Source organism: Trachemys scripta, chromosome 4 (assembly GCF_013100865.1).
Source record: "Trachemys scripta elegans isolate TJP31775 chromosome 4, CAS_Tse_1.0, whole genome shotgun sequence".
NCBI lineage: Eukaryota > Metazoa > Chordata > Testudines > Emydidae > Trachemys > Trachemys scripta.
In genome coordinates, this window is record NC_048301.1 from 108,313,715 (window position 1) to 108,330,116 (window position 16,402).

The window sequence follows — 16,402 nt, forward strand, 5'->3', positions numbered from 1 at the left end:
TTTATGGCACCAAGGATGGAACTTCTGGGTTTCTGCCCCTTTTCCTTTTAATCACAGCTCTTCTTCTACTCCATGCCCACCTGAACACTTAAGATGTCAAACCACAGAATTCCCGGTAGATAAATCAGAGTAAGAGAATATGCGATCATTGATATTCAGATGATCCCAATTCCCCTTTGTTCGATAGGGTACTACTGTAATAATCAGGTTCAGGCTTTGGTCAAACAATGAGTGAACCAGAATTGGGTATCCCCATATGCATGACGGCCATGCTGCTACTAGTGGTGATGACATTAGGGAGGGGTGGTTAAACCAAGGAGAGACGGTTCAAGAATCAGTGGCTCACACAAACTGGTATTTTATGGGAGGAGCAATATCAAAAAGGTGTCTTTGGCCAAGGGTGAGGAAGGGATGCTGAACTCAGCTGAATCCTCCCCAGTAAGACCGAGTGGCAAAGTCCTGGCATGGTGCTGTAGGCAGGTATTGCCTCCATGGTTGCTGCTCAGGCATGCTGCAGTGAGGTGAGGGAAGGAAGAAGGCTCAAGGGGCCAGATTCTCAGCCCTGCTCCTTTCCTTTTATATCGCTCAGGCAATGCAAAGGCAGCAGCAACCTCCTGCAGCTCCTTGTTGAGGATACCCGTAATGTGGAGGAGCCCCCAGCATGGTTAGAGCTAGCAGAGATGATTACTGCAGCTTCCTCCCTGAAGTCCCCAGGCATGGGGTGTTCTGGGGGCATGTCAGAGATGGCAAAAGGAGTGGCTAGTGTGTGACTTGCTCCAGCAATCACCATCTGGTAAATGTTCCTTTGGGGGAATATTGCCAGCTGGCACAAGTTAAAGAAACCCCCACACTGCTTCTGGGGAACAGGGCTGGGTAGAGAATCAGAGAGCTGTGAGCACTGCCACCCGCCTTTGCTGTACTCAGCAAAAAAAGTTTGGCCTAAGTTAGCTGGCATCCTTTCCTGGGAACAGAACAGAAGCAATTTGGAAGGCTTTTACTGCCCAAATAAAAAGGAGACCCTTCTCCCTCTTCTTCCCCTTTATCTCTATCTTGTCCTTTTTTTACCTGTGCTCGGGTCCTCTCTGTCTATTTTCTGGGAGCAACATTTGCTGCCAGTAACTGATTGGGATGTTCCGTTTCCAGCTCCTCTCCAGAAAGATGCTCTGCCACGCTCTCAATAATCACTACAAGCATCCACACACTGGGCAGCGATTTCAGGGATGCTGATATGATAGGGATATTTTGAATGGAAATAAGGGATTGAAGTAGCTTTTCCTAAGCCGTTTCATACCAACAAGGAGCCTGTGGGTATGCTGAACCCAGAGCACAGAACCAATGCCACTGCAGGCTTTCAACATATAACTTTTGTCTCTGTAACAATATTAGAATTAATAATTTTCCCCTTTATTGGGCCTCCTGGCCTAAGAGGCAGTTGATCTAAGATTCTTGCTTTCCACAGATGTCCTGGCAAAGGTACAATTATCTTGGCCTTTTCCCAGCATATTTCATGGATCATTTGCCAATGAAGGGCAATTGTTTTTAGTTAATACAGTAGGTAAATATTAACTCCACTTTTTATCATATACAGAGGAAACGCTTTTATGGGCCAGATTCACCCATGCCTTACTGGAGATTCGTTGGCATAAAACTGGAGTAATGAAGGAATAAATCACATCCCATTCCCTTTTCTAGACACTTGTTGATGACACACTTATGCTGATACTTATTGAATAACTGAGGGAATTAATACCATCCATCTCCAACTGCTTTGGACCACAGTACTTAAGTTCAGCACTTGCATTCATATCATTCAGTTGTGCGGAAGGGGAGTCCTATATGGATTATATAAGTGCTGCAGCAAACCAAAATTTAAGCAATAAAGTATCTTGTAACTTGTGCCACTGTGGAAATAGTTTGCATGATGGTAGGATTCTCACTGGAAACCTGCTGCCTTCCCAGTTAATCTCGGGTTAGAGAAAGTGTGGCTTTTTTAATGTAAATATCACCATAAAACACCGGGTTTATCCAGTCCTCTATTGGATAATGAAGTTTACTTAATTGACAGTGTAAGGTTAGCCAAGATAGAGTGAGATTTGCTCTTAGTCTCATTCCTATTAGTGTAAACCATAAACATAAATGTCCAAAGTGAACTAGCAATGTCTTTAGGGTAAGTGGTTATTACATTATTTTTTTTATAGCCAGTCATATTCTAGTTTACCAGTAGGTCACAAGTACAAAACGGGTAGAATTAATCCCTGGTATAACTCCAATGAATTCAGGGAATTTACACCAAAGATTAATTTGGCCCACTCAATTTGGGTCTGATCATAGTCACTAGTCCATGGTATAAAACCATTTCACTTAAAGGTGACCTGCAAAGTGGAAAAAAGTGGGGTTGTGTCCTTGTTTGCTTCTTTGTGATGTACGAAGAAGAAAGATTTTATTTTATTTTTTTCAATTTAAAAAAAAAGGTTGGGGTTCTTGGGTTTTTGCCTTAGAACATCAGAAATTTAAAATTCTACCCACTCAGATTTTGCCATAGGGTTTGCTGAATCAGCGATAAGAATTGGGAAACTTCGTTAGCCCTTAACTGGAAGGCTCCCACCAATGGCATCAGGTCCTCACTTCCGTAAGGAACAAATTCACACAATATATTTTTTTAAAAGATTTTTTTAACAATGTCTGCATATAGTAACAATTACATTGTTGACTGGTGCTGGCATGTGCACAAAAAACACTGACAGATCTCAATAGGCTGTAGGCAGAACTGTGTGAATAATGGATTTTCAGTTCACTGGCAGTTCTGAAAACAATCATTACAAATTTTTCCTTCCAGGTCAACCCAAAATCAAATTTTTTTCAGAATTTTTGGTGAAAAAAAAATCATTTGGATCAAATCATTTTGACTCAAAACAAAAACTTTTCATTTAGATTTTGAGTGTTTGATGTTTTATAAAATTAAAGGAAATTTTGAAAGGAAAAGTTGAAACATTTCATGTCAAAATGAAACATTTTGACTTTTTCAACATTTTTAGGGTTTGTTTGTTTTTTTACCAAAATTGATATGAATTTGCAAAATGTGTTGGTTGACCCAAATCAGTATTTTTTTGCTGAAAGACGTTTCAGTTGAAAACTTCTTCCCAATTCTAGTAGCACCTCCCTAAATGAGGAGAACTCCTAGCACACGAATCAGTTCCATGAGGAGGCTGGTGCCTGTTGAGCGTTTCTTAGCTAGAAGGTTCTATTTAAACTTCTTTTATAAGAAAGACAGAGTACACAACAAGGCTGAATGAAGAGATGAGCCCTACAGGCCTGTGCCGGAGTCATGTGCTGAAATCAGACTCTCTTTTTATTTTACACAAATGTTTCTAGCCCTCATGGATGTGAAGAAGAAGCTTAGTAGCATGGCCTGTCTGCAACTGAAACCTGAGTTGGCATAGAGCCTGAAACAACTGCTCCATCAATAGCGACCTATTCATCTTGACTGAAAACTGCTGCTGTGCTAATGCCTGGTTAACCATGCAAAGGCAGGCCCTGATCCTGATTGCCTGTATTTATGGTGCAATGTTATTGTTGTAGCCCTGTTGGTCCCAGGATATGAGAGAAACTAGGTAGGTGATGTAATATATTTTATTGGACCAACTTCTGTTGGTAAAAGAGTCAAGCTTTCGAGTCCACAAAGCTTTTCTTCTTCTATTTATGGTGCTCTGTGCCATATTGAGCTCTGAAGCTGAGCACAATGGGCTACATCATGTAGTTCTAACACAGCCAACATTGTCATTGGTTTAAGTGGGAGTTTTGTCTGGGGAAGACTGTAGGATTTGGCCTAGAGGATCCATCAATGCAAGGTACTGAACTTGGGAACAGAGTACAGTAGGCTAAAGCAACCTTATAAACCAGATGTGTAGTTTTAAACACTGCAGATAGGTTAATAAATAACCACAAATAAGGAATTCACTTGATGATTACCTGTTCTGTTCATTCCCTCTGGCATTGGCCACTGTCAGAAGACAGGATACTGGGCTAGATGGATCATTGGTTTGACCCAGTATGGCCATGTTCTTCTGTTCTTCTGTTCTTAAGCTCTTCCCTCCAAAGAGGAACCCTTATCATTAACCAAGAGTCCTTCTTATTCCAAATATAAGGAATCCCATTAATCATTCCCACTGCCCGTAGAGAAGAATACCCTTGTTGATGTAAGGAAACCCCAAACTCCCATTTCTGCCAAGAGTCCCTCCAAAGAAAAGTCCCAATTACTGTAGGGACACACAGCTCTCAAATCGCTAGTTCACGGCTGCGGCACACTGTGCCCGTGGCTGCGAGGCCGGAGCGGCCTACACCCCCACGCCTGTGATTGAGAAACTTATTGGCTGACCTAATCATCACCCTCGCTGCTCGCTTTCACGTGCACAAGATATGGGCTTGTTAAGTTATGTTGATGAGTATTGTATGCTCCTCCTATGCGCAAAACTTAAGCCACTCATAAGTGTTGTAAATAGAGAAGTAAGAGAATAAAAACCCCAGTGGAAAGTCCCTGAGAGGCATTTTCGGCTACCACGACCTGGTGCTCTGTCTCCTTCCTTTTTCGTCGCCACAAATTACAAACTGTCTCCCCCAAAAGAGGAACCACATTACAGCCAGGAACCACCCTCCAAAGATAGACCCCCTTCATAATCATATCCTCTACAGAGCAAACCCCATTACAGGCAAAAGTACTCTAAATAGTGTAGAATACCCAAAGAGGTAACCCCTGTCTCACACTCCGCAAAAAGGATCCATAATCCATTTCCATCCTCAAAAGATGAGCCCAACTACAACCAGTAACCCCCACTTCCATAGTACAGCCAGAAATTCTTTTTCCTGGGCATAGTAGTTTTGAAACCAGGGATGTGCCCCACTCCCCCCCCCCCCCCCCCCCGGTGAACATGGAATGTATTCTGGGGGAATGTGAGAAGCTGCTCTGCCCTCAGGCAGCTGAACAGCAGCGGCTGCTGACTATGCACCCAGCTCTGAAGTCAACGCCGCCACCAGCAGCAGCAGAAAAGTAAGGGTGTCAATGCCATACCATACCAACCTTACTTCTCCACTGCTGCTGGCAGTGGTGCTGCCTTCAGAGCTGGGTGCCCAGCCAGCCATCACTCCCTGATCTGCCTTTGGAGGTGCGCGGAGGTATTTGTACTTGTATGGCAGAAGGGGTGGGCGGGGATAAATGACTACAGACACAAAGAAGGCGGGTATGATCAAAAATAAGTTTCAGAACCCACTGCCTGCGTGTATCTTTAATGAGGGTCTGACACACAGGTCTGCTGGCAGGAAATGGTTCTTCATTTCCTGGCTCCAGTCAGGGTTCTGGAAGGATCTGGTAAGCAAGGATGGTGGACTGCAAAGACCAACAAACTGTGTGGATCTGCATCTCCTATTGCCCCATGTTTTGCATAGCCTGCTGTGGGGTGCATGGGTATACAGATGACTATCAGGACTCATTAGAGTCAAAACTTAAACTCCATATGAGCAAGGGATAAACTGCTTTGTGTACAATGAAGTCTATGTGAGAAGCTTGCTTTCCGTCCCTTAAATAACATTGCATGCTTGGCACCAGAATTCCCTGTAATGATGAAGCCAATACCTGCCTTGTTATCAAAAGCATTTTTACAGACTGTCATTAAAGTATGTGACACAACTTTGCTCTTTAGGAATATTGGGGCGGGGGGGAGGTTTTTTGTTGTTGTTTTTTTTTTTTTAGGTGAGAGGAAGAATCGATGCAAATATGAAAGGATGGCAATGAGAAAAGATGCTTAGATCTCAAATATAAACTTAGAATGTGTTAAATTCAAACATGGTGATGTGCAATATATATCTTTTTAAATGACAACGCCTTCTTCCACCCTGTTAGAGGGAGGTAAGCACCTGACCAATGGACTCTGCTTCTCCAGTGTAGACAAGCATTCAAGCCCACAGCTCAATGTACATATGAGTCCTGTAACTCATTTCCTTCTCTTTCTACATGCCATCCTGTAGGCTTCCACACAGCCATGGATGGATGAACAGGACTTAATTTGGGATCTATCAATGTCTCTCACTAATGGGGCCAGAGGAGTCACTCTGGAATGCCAAAAGGAACTGAGCATATTGCCTCTGCATAACTCTGTCTCTGTGCTTGTCTTGGGACATCAAACCTAGATCTCCCAGGTGGCCAACCAAGCAGTACACTGGCCAGCCCTTACTAGGCATTTTCTGCACTTTCATGGAGTCCCTTTACTGACAGTTGTATAAAAAGTAGAGTCTGAAACCTTACAAACCTACTTGTGATTTCATGAAGAACACTGGCGGAATAATGGCAATATCCTTCATTTTATACTCATCAATAAATTCAGTCAACTAAACTAGTGTGTTACTGACTTGCACAATGTCTCAATGCTTTAGACCATATTCTGGGGTCATTACTTTTGTATTTACTCACACTTCTAAGTCTAAAAGAATTTGCCAGAATAATGAACTGATGAAGGATTTTAGGATTTTTCATCTGGCCTTGAAAATTATCTCTTCTAATTTGTTGGTAATATTGAAGGTTTTCAAGTGGGAATCTCTTGGATGTACTTAGTTGAGCATCAAGCCAAACCAGGTTGTGTATTGTATTAATTCATGATGAGTAGGTTAGGCAGAGGTTACATAAACATAGCTGGAATATGATAGCCGCTTCTGATGTTGCACAAACAGGCATTACTGCCTTTTTCTATCCCCTCACCCGCAATTAAATCAATGCAAAGACTCCTGCCGACTTCAGTGGGAGTTGGATTGATCCTTACAGGAGGCTTGTCGTATGCAGTGTTGTTGTAGCTCTGTTGATCCCAGGATATTAGACAGACATAGAGAGCTTAGAGAGCCAAAATAGTTATTCAACTGACTTAGAAAATCTGGCACTTTACTGCTTAGGCCTGGGACAGATCTCCCTTCCCTTTAAAGCCCTGAAGGCTCAAGAGTGCTGGCGAATAAACACAAAGAGCTCTCACGTCTGAAATGAATTTTTAATCATTTAAAGCAAAAGAAACTAACTTAAAACTAAACAAAAGAGATACAAATAAATAGAGCACAATTACAAATAATCAGAGAGGGCACAGAAGAGGAGGAAGTGAGAAAAGGCAAAGCATTGATTTACTCTTGGAAAATTAGACTGGTGCATAGACCCTCCTTGTACTTTTTTCTGTGCGCCATTACTTTTCTCCCCTTCATTTCAATATTTTCTGAATGGCCCGCTTGACACGTTCGATGGCACTCTGTTCTTCACTTTCCTTTGACTTTTCTGAGGAGCTGGGTTGTGTGCACTCACTGTCAAGACATTCACAACGGTCCACGTGCAGGTACTTGTGAATCACAGATTTCCCATCGGGGCATTGCAGTAGAACTTGCTTCTCGCTAGTTGCTGCCTCCCTGCAGCAGGAACACCTGTGCTCCATGGAGTTGGCCTCAGCAGAGTATCTGTTTGTTAGTGTGGGAAAAGATACCGTTACACTTTGCCATAAGCTGGCATGCAGTAGAGAGAGAAAGAGAGAGAGTGAAATGAAGTACGATGAGCAATTTTGGTGAATAAGCTGCTGTAAGGAATTGGGAATAATATGTAAAAGGGGCCCTCTGATGGTGTGAGTTAGGGGAGCTGCTCCTTTAGCCCAGCTGGCGGAATGCTAGGCACCCAGGTTCAAGTATAATGTGGTCTGCTGTTTTAAAAACCAAGCCATCAAGGGCAGGATTTTGAAAAGGGCCTAAGGGAATTAGGCACCCAACTCCTATTGGAAGTCACTGGGAGTTGGGTGCCCAATTTCCTTAGGCCCCTTTGAAATCCTTGCCCCAAACCATTTAAGTTAGATACTTTCTGTTCACAGCAATCAGATGTAGTGTAGCCAGCTGCAATATAAGCCTCCCTGCATCATCCTTCCAGTGAAACCAGCCCTAACCATCCTGTAAGGCTCAGCCTAACTTAGACTGTAAACTCTTTGTGTCAGGGGCCATCTTTTTATGTTTATATACAGTGGTTACCCCCATCGGGATCCTAACTGGGGCCTGTCAGTACTGCAGCAGTACAAATAAATAATCCCCATGAGGAATTTGTAATTCATTTTCCTTATTGATTAATCATGGGTTTTCCTCCAGATAAGGGCTGCCAATTGTATTCAGTGATAGGCTGCAAAGGATCATTCCAGTGGGAAATTATGGTTATAGACTTCATTTGTCAGATGGTGTTCAGCAGCTGTATTCTAGGTTTCTTGCTAGGTTTTAGCAGCTGTACCTTTGGTTTCTTCAAAGTTCTCTCACTCCAGAGCAATGATGCTGACTCCATTATCTCAGGAGTCACGGACAGCCCTTGAGCACACATTTTTTTCAGTTCTTTATACAAGTGTCTCCCTCTGAATCCTTCTTACAAAGTGTATTTAAATAAAGTCTCTCTCTTTTCCCTCCACCCATTATATGTTCATCATTGGAATGTAGCGTCTCTGCTGTTGAAGTTCAGACATGGCTACCATTAGGATATTTCCTGCAATGGGAATGAACTCAATGCTACATATCCAAGTTGCTCTAACACAAATGACAAGTGAGCTGGCTAGGGTGACCAGACAGCAAGTGTGAAAAATCGGGATGGGGTAGGGGGTAATAGGCACCCATAGAAGAAAATGCCCCAAATATTGGGATTGTCCCTATAAAATAGGGACATCTGGTCACCCTAGCTGGCTCTCGCTTTGTAGGCAATAAGGAATCAACACAACTCTCTGGAAGCAAAGATGCAGCCCCCTGTGTCCCTTGGCTTTGGACTTCATTACTAAGGTGAATCAACCCTTTAGCCAGTTTCACCAAACCAGTTACAAATTTCAGTACTCATGAGACTGGAAGTTGAACCAGTTCTAGCTCTTCTACCATTCTTCAGCCTGGCTATGTATTGTCCCTTTTATAGAAACAGTCTCCTTGTCTGATTTACTTACAATGAGAAGGTTCCGCATGATCCTTCACATTGAGTCAGGTAGACTTTATCCACAGAACGGCAGCCCTTATGGGTGATATGGTCCACGATTTGGGTGACAGAACATGGTGATGGGCTGTCGCGAGGGATGCCTGTGGGAGAAAAGAGTGGTAATGCCTTTCAATCAAATGGCTCCAAAAACACCATGCTGCTTCATCACAGGCTGTGAGTCACTGATGCTTTGAAACAACTGTGTTTAATACCCAAAATAGCCAGAAAGGCCAAACACTTTAGCACTCAGCTTTACCCCTTAAACTTTAGCTCTCTATTGATTGCCTGGAGGACAGACTGTCTATTGAACATGTCCCTCATTGGAGCCACTGAATGGCAAAGGAAATGATGAAACAAGTGAGGAAGAGAGAGAATGGCTCATTTATCATATATTATTTAGGTTTATAGAAAATCAAATGATGTGAGTGTGTTTGGGAGTCTGTGGAGGGAAAAGTGAAGGCTGATTAAATCAAAACAACGATTTCAGAATGATTACTGTTTGGTACTATCAATGTTACTAGTGTCCAGATCAGTGCTGAAGTGCATGTTTTGCCAAGCCACATGCAGTAGCCAATTATTAGAGATGTGTCAAATAAACTGCTGGAGGGAATTGTAACATACCAGCTCAAGGCCGAAAAGAAAACTCTTATAATTCTTATCTAGATACTTCTATGGCCTACTTCACTGCATTAGGCACTGAATTCAACAAGTCAGAAGGGAAAGTGCAGAAACCCCCCCAAACATATAAATACAGTAGGTGAGCTACATTAGGAATGTCTTCCGATGCCATTGAGTTAGGTCCTTTCCTTCACCTGCTTTTCCTGTCTCAAAAGGCACTTTTGCTGCAAAGCCCACTCTATGGCAGCACCGATTTATTAATAACAACAAAATCTGCTACGTGACCACATACTCAGCCAAGGCCTTTTCTGCCAGCCTACAGTAATAAAGTAATCATTTACTTTTCTCAGTTTAGACTGAAAGCTGCTTGAGGCAGAGTCAGTGTCTGACTCTGTTCTGAGCACAGTTTATGTGCTCCACAAAATAACTAGTGTGAATGTACTTGCATCTATTTAAATTAATATATATTAGCAATAGCTTTTAGATAGGAAAAATCAGTCTCCATTTTGTTTTGTAGTGACTATATGAACACTGGATAATTATACTCACATGTTTTACAGCAACCATTAGGCAGCAGTGTAATAGTGCCCTGAAAACAAATCAGAATAAAATATCTGTATTATCAAAATTATCTGTATTTTGAAATTTTCTGCATGCACAGTGGGGAAAAATAATTTGTTCCATGGCAGGAATTACTGGTTGAAATTGTGTGGCCTGTACTATGCAGATGGTCTGATTAGATTACCATGATGGTCTTTTCTGGCCTTAATAGCTATGAATTCACAATGGAATCTGTTGCAATATGTAATTCTCTGAAGAAAAGGCTTGTGACATATAATGGTCACCACTTACAAATTACTGTTTACCATGAATTCCATGCTGTTTAATCTGACATACCACAGTATTTCCTAATACTTTCAATAGGAAATAAGTGTGGGGTAGCCCTTATTTATTGCAATCACTGTGCCTACAGGACACTCATGAAAATATGCTGTCTCATACAAATTCGATCCTGCAGACTATAGTGTGATAGGACATTATAGCACACTACTGGTCAATTTTTAAGCCATGAGACACTAATTACCTACTATAAACCTCAGAACCCATCAATAAATATGTAGTATATGCACCATATGTCCCTTTTTCGGATGGAAGCATGCTTCAAGTAAATTAGTGCAACAAAAAATCATAACCCCCGGGGCTTAAATTCTTATCTACTATTTCCCGGAGCCCCCCCACGCCCCTCCCCATTTGGGGCTTGGGGCTTCAGCCCTGCAGGAGGTGCCGGGGCTTCAGCCACGGGGCATGCCAGGGCACGCCCCACAGGTGTGAAAATATTTACCAGAGCTCCACTCCAGACAGCACCGGCTGAATTTGAGCCCCAATAATAACAATTATAGCTTCTCCTCTGCCCAGTCGTGTCTTTTGATAGTAAGGTGGCTGGATCAAACTAAAATGCATTGTCATAAGGGATGAGGGCGAATGTCCCAAATTTACTTACAGCTTTACAATTCTCCTCATTGAACGATGGGCAGGTAATCTCTGAGGTGGAGGAGATGAGCTGACCTTTGATCGACACACAGCTATAAACGGTGCAGTTGTCTTTTGGATCGTTTTCCATTTCACCAGGCTGTATACAAAAAGGAAATTCCGCATACACGGAAGGATTCCGCATTAGACAGAAATCTTCCTAGCCCCTGAAAAAGATTCTCCTAATTTCTCAGCATAAAAATACTAGACAAATAACTGCCATGGTTATCAGGGTAGTGACTGTATTGTGGGGTTCCATGGGTGGAGGGGATCTTTGGAGCTCCATAAGGAATTTTCCTTGGGAAAGAAGAAATCCCTGTGTGGGACCTAGGGTATTCTGGAGGTAAGGAAAAATAAGTGGGTGAGATTTTGATTAGGGATGATGGGTAAACTGGTAGATATTAAATAGGAATAGCCTTTTACTCAAAAAGGGCAATACAATTGAATCATGTTCAAGCTTTTCTGGCACCTTTCCATGTCTTGGTCAAAAAACTGAAAGAAAGGCTCTTCTCACAGAATTTCTGAGAAAGGTTGGAGATCTTGTCAGATCAGGCTATCTTCCAGATCAGAAAAATTCAGATGACTTTCTATCAGATGAGCAGCTGAACTTTCAAATGCACATCTGAACTTAGGCTTGGTCTACACTACCCCCCTAATTCGAACTAAGGTACGCAACTTCAGCTACGTGAATAACGTAGCTGAAGTTCGAAGTACCTTAGTTCGAATTAGTTCGAACTTACCTTGGTCCACACGCGGCAGGCAGGCTCCCCCGTCGACTCCGCGGTACTCCTCTCGGCGAGCTGGAGTACCGCAGTCGACGGCGAGCACTTCCGGGTTCGACTTATCGCGTCCAGACTAGACGCGATAAGTCGAACCCAGAAGTTCGATTTCCAGCCGTCGAACTAGCGGGTAAGTGTAGCCAAGGCCTTAGCCACTGAACCTTTCCTTTCCCCCCATCACTAACTGACATGTCTTTCCTCCCAGTTAACACTTTGAGGAATACAATAGGAATGCTACATGTTTGGTAGACTCCTAAGAGCAGCAGCACACTTACACTCAAGATGAGGACGGTGCTGTCACCCTTATTTACAACACACTTGGTCTGCACGCATTTTGGACAGCATTCCCCTTTCACATCTTTAAGTTCATATCCCTAGGAATTAAAAAAGCACTAGGTTAAAAGTGTCCTTGAGAAACAAACAAAAATGTAATAGTCTGAGCACCAGACTAAGGCTCTCTGTAAAAACCCAGCTAAATAGCAGCACTGATTATGGTTTTAAGGATAATCTAGATCTGTCACGTTTTGTAACAGATGGAAATCACCAGGTGAAGAGAAAAGGGATAATGAAAGTAGAAAATAAAAGGAGGCAACAAAGGCATTATAATAACTACACTGTGCTTAGATGTCACTTTATCTTCAAAGCATTTTTAGAAACACGGTTAGCTAATCCTCACAACATGACTATGATGCTCATGAGTATTATTATTGCTATCCTTAAGATGCAGAAAACTGACTGCCCAAGGTGAGCCAATGTTAGAGCTGGAATTAGGACCTAGGAATTCCTTTGCTTAGAATATACCTCTCTCAATCATGGCTACTTTTCAAGAAAACATACATGAATTTTTTTTTTTTTTTAAAGTTTGTTACTTACTGGCTGGCACCTTTCATTGCATGGAATGCGCTTGCATGTGACAACATTCAGACCAGTACTGTTCGATTTATCAGTGCAGACACAATTTTGGCACTTATCAGCAACGACTGGGGAACCAGGCTAGATTTTTTTTAAAAAAAGCAAGAATTCTGGTATCAGCAAGGCGTGATGTGTAGGAGAGACATATCTCTAATATCCAATACTTCCCCCCACAAACAAACATCCACTAGGGAAACATATAGACACAAAGGACAAATATTCATCTCATGCATTATGGTGCATACGAAGTGGGTAACTTAATACCTGTCTGTATTAAATAAATAAAATAATTACTGGAGCCAATAGAATTATAGGGGTGCAAGTCAGTACAGAATGTGGCCCTTACCCATCCCTTTTTATTTGTGACAGCGAGGCTTTAGCATAGTGCAGCAAAGTGCTGATGTTAAATGTGCATTGATTTTTTAGGGATATGTACATTGTGTATTAAAAACAAATCTTTACATCCATGGTGCTGCTGCTTAGAACCAGTGCTTCATTCTCTCTTACATGCAGTAACTTTCTTTGAAAAGTGTTAGGCTTCGTGTAACAGATAAATCCCTGACTGCAGTTTGGGGACGGGGGGGGATCTCTAAAAATGAATTGTACCAAATGCAAACTGCCTCAAAGCACTTCAATTAAAGGATGCTCTTGGGACTCAAATGTTTCATCCAAGAGTCCTTCTCATGAAGAAATGGAAACTTACCATGTACTCAGCATTCCCAACCACACAAACCTTCTTGGGAACTGTGAAATAAGGCAGAAGTTGTATAGTTATACATGCAAGGAAAGTGCCAAGTTTTATTATTCCAGTCATGCAAATTTCCTTCACAAATAATCACAACACAAATATTCAAAAGTGTCACCCAGATTCCCTTTTTGCAGTGCAAATTGTGCAATACACGGACACAAATATTTGTGTACAAATTCAAAGGTACAATTTGCACCCGCAAAAGAGAAAGACTGTCTGGTTTGAATATCTATATCCCAGGTTTTACATCCCAGAATGTCCACTGGATGGTTGCAAAACGTTTCCTGATACGTTTAATTGGAACGATCCAGGAATGATCATCTGCCTTTCCAATCGCTAAAGTGCATAGGGACAATTTCTTATGGGAGGACTGAAGTCCCGGTCAACAATCCCACTATTCTTACATAGGCATATAACCAGAAATATATGACCTGACAAGGGTGAGCTATATCTAATCCACTTTGCACCACCATTTTCTCAGCTACCACTTGGGCTCGTCCATGGTAGCAACCTAGAATCTAAGCCTGGTTTTGTTGCCTCCTCCAAGAGAGAAGCACACAGTATTGGCTACCAACCTTAATGCTCAAGCATGTAAAGTACAATACTGACTGTTCTCATATATTTAAAAGCGACTTACCGCACTCATACGTAGGACAGCACTTGCCAGTGGCAATATCAGAAACAAGTTCGTAACCAATTTTACATTTAGGAGGTATGGTTGTGCAAAAGCTCGCATTGCATCCTGCAAAGGGAAAAAGCCAAGAGAAATGTAAAATAACAGCTACAGAGAGAAATATGCCACTTGGACAGGCTCAGTCCAAGCATTTAGCTGGCCTGGGCTTCACAGACTAATCTCAATTAATTTAACAAAAATGAATAATCCAACTGTTATTACAAAAGAAAGTTTGAGGGACAGAGGAATGCTGTAAATGAAGCAAAAGGGGAACTTACTGCAGGAAGTTATGCTGCAGCAGATGTTGTCAGGATTGACTTCAGTGACCTCGTAAAAGCCTTCATCACTGCAGCTTGGTTTATCCGCTTGCGCTGGACATTTGAGGGGCTCACAGCTAATGCCACTTCCACCCTCCAGGCAAATGCATCTCTTACAGTCAAACTCAAAAACTTCCCCAAACTGTCATTAAAGAAAGAGAAGAAAGCAACTGAATGAATAGTTAGAGAATAGAAAGAACATAAATCTGTTGTTTTCAATGGGCTGTGCTGTGTGTTTAAGTGTAAGCACGTGTACATGTATGTGTTAGGAGGGAGCAGAGTGGAATTATAAATTTACTATTTTGTAGTCTGGAAACGGATTATCAGAAGCTGTCTAAAGACAATATCTCCCACTAATGTATAACTCAAGCTGAGATAAATATAAATCAAGGATTTTCAAAATTCTACTCACCTACCAAATAAGTGCATGGATGAAAACCTGGGAGTCTATACAAAACAGGACCGATATGGAGGAGACACAAAATACTTGCAATGGAAAAGCAAATGTGTAACATACCTTTCTTGGTTTATTATCTGGTCCAACACACCCTGCAAATAGAGCAAAATAAATCTTCATTACCACTGATACGATGACAGGTAGCCAGATTCAGAACTATATTGTGCACACAACCTGGCAACAACAAAAAGGAAATGCACATGCATTTAAATATGGTAACACAACCTACCGCAGGTTTTTACACAGACATCCACACCTTCACCATAAGGCATTGTTCCAGCAGGACAGAAGCAGCCTTCCACACGACTGGTTTGGTTTTGTGCAACTTGGCTGTACGAGACAAAAAAAGCCCACATTATCATCAATGACACACAGTGGAAGGTTGGCCAAATATATTTTATCCAGAAACGTATGGGCAAAAGAAACTGCACATGTGAAATTTACAGATTTTAAATCATCCTGATTCTAATCTTAGCTTATTCCACTATACAGTGTTTGATTCAGCTGTATGAGAGGATACCAGGGCAGATATAATGATAACCAGTTAAAGGCTGTCTCAAAGATTTCTATTTTAAATCAAGATTGTTAAATTGGATATTCCTCACTTCTCTGTGGATTATCTATCAGTGGGTAGTTGCAGGGCACCTGATTGGCAGGAAAGTAACTATTTACCTTGACTTGCAGGTCACCTCTTCAATAGGACCACATGCTTTGTATACTCTGTGTGATGGGCACTTAAGCGCTTGAATGGAAGAAATATAGAGAAAGAAATATTTCAGCAAGACCATCATAAGGAGGCCCAGCAAGTGTACACCTTTTGCAATCTTCAAACAAACATTGGAAACAAATAGATTTAAAAATATGTCTGACTCATTCAATAACATTGAAGGTCTGACTGAGAACCATAAAAACCCAGAAACTCAGACTTAAGAGGGAAAAAATCCATCCATGACCCCTCCTGCAAATAGACAGGTATTGCACGGTCTCTGAGTGGTAGGTGATTTTACACTAAGTAACATATGCAAAGCAACATTTCATCCTGTTGTGCCAGGGTAAGGACAGGATTTGATCTTCTGAATACAAATACTTTTGTTTGCTAGCGTTTCTTAGAGCCACATTTTTGAAGATGGGAATGCTCCCACGCTGCACCAGCAAAAAAAAGTTTGTCTCCCATTAACTATGTAGATTCACCCATTGTGCCTGCAAAATCCACACACTGGGCACACAGGCATTTGCTCAAACAAATGTAGAGCATTTCACACACAATGAGCACACATGCATTTTTACAGGCTCATCTATTTCCCCCACCTTTGAAATCTGGCCTGTAAAATTATTTCAATAAAGCTTTTGGGGTTTATTACAGTCATTAG

The 16,402-nt window shown here is 41.8% G+C and overlaps 1 protein-coding gene across 1 annotated transcript in view; it reads right to left on the minus strand.

Annotated features, from left to right (window-relative positions):
* Positions 1-7,017: 7,017 nt before the first annotated feature.
* The window catches only part of MUC2 (mucin 2, oligomeric mucus/gel-forming), a 59,762-nt gene continuing 50,377 nt past the window's right edge, over positions 7,018-16,402 (minus strand). Inside the window, exons 30-41 of the mRNA XM_034768774.1 lie at positions 15,705-15,927; positions 15,262-15,362; positions 15,093-15,124; positions 14,537-14,717; positions 14,223-14,327; positions 13,541-13,581; positions 12,799-12,918; positions 12,201-12,299; positions 11,118-11,246; positions 10,166-10,205; positions 8,970-9,099; positions 7,018-7,476 (exon numbers count right to left, since the gene is read on the minus strand). Of these exons, the coding sequence (XP_034624665.1) occupies positions 7,227-7,476; positions 8,970-9,099; positions 10,166-10,205; positions 11,118-11,246; positions 12,201-12,299; positions 12,799-12,918; positions 13,541-13,581; positions 14,223-14,327; positions 14,537-14,717; positions 15,093-15,124; positions 15,262-15,362; positions 15,705-15,927 (1,451 nt within the window). The 3' untranslated portion in view covers positions 7,018-7,226. The remainder of the gene's footprint in view (positions 7,477-8,969; positions 9,100-10,165; positions 10,206-11,117; positions 11,247-12,200; positions 12,300-12,798; positions 12,919-13,540; positions 13,582-14,222; positions 14,328-14,536; positions 14,718-15,092; positions 15,125-15,261; positions 15,363-15,704; positions 15,928-16,402) is intronic.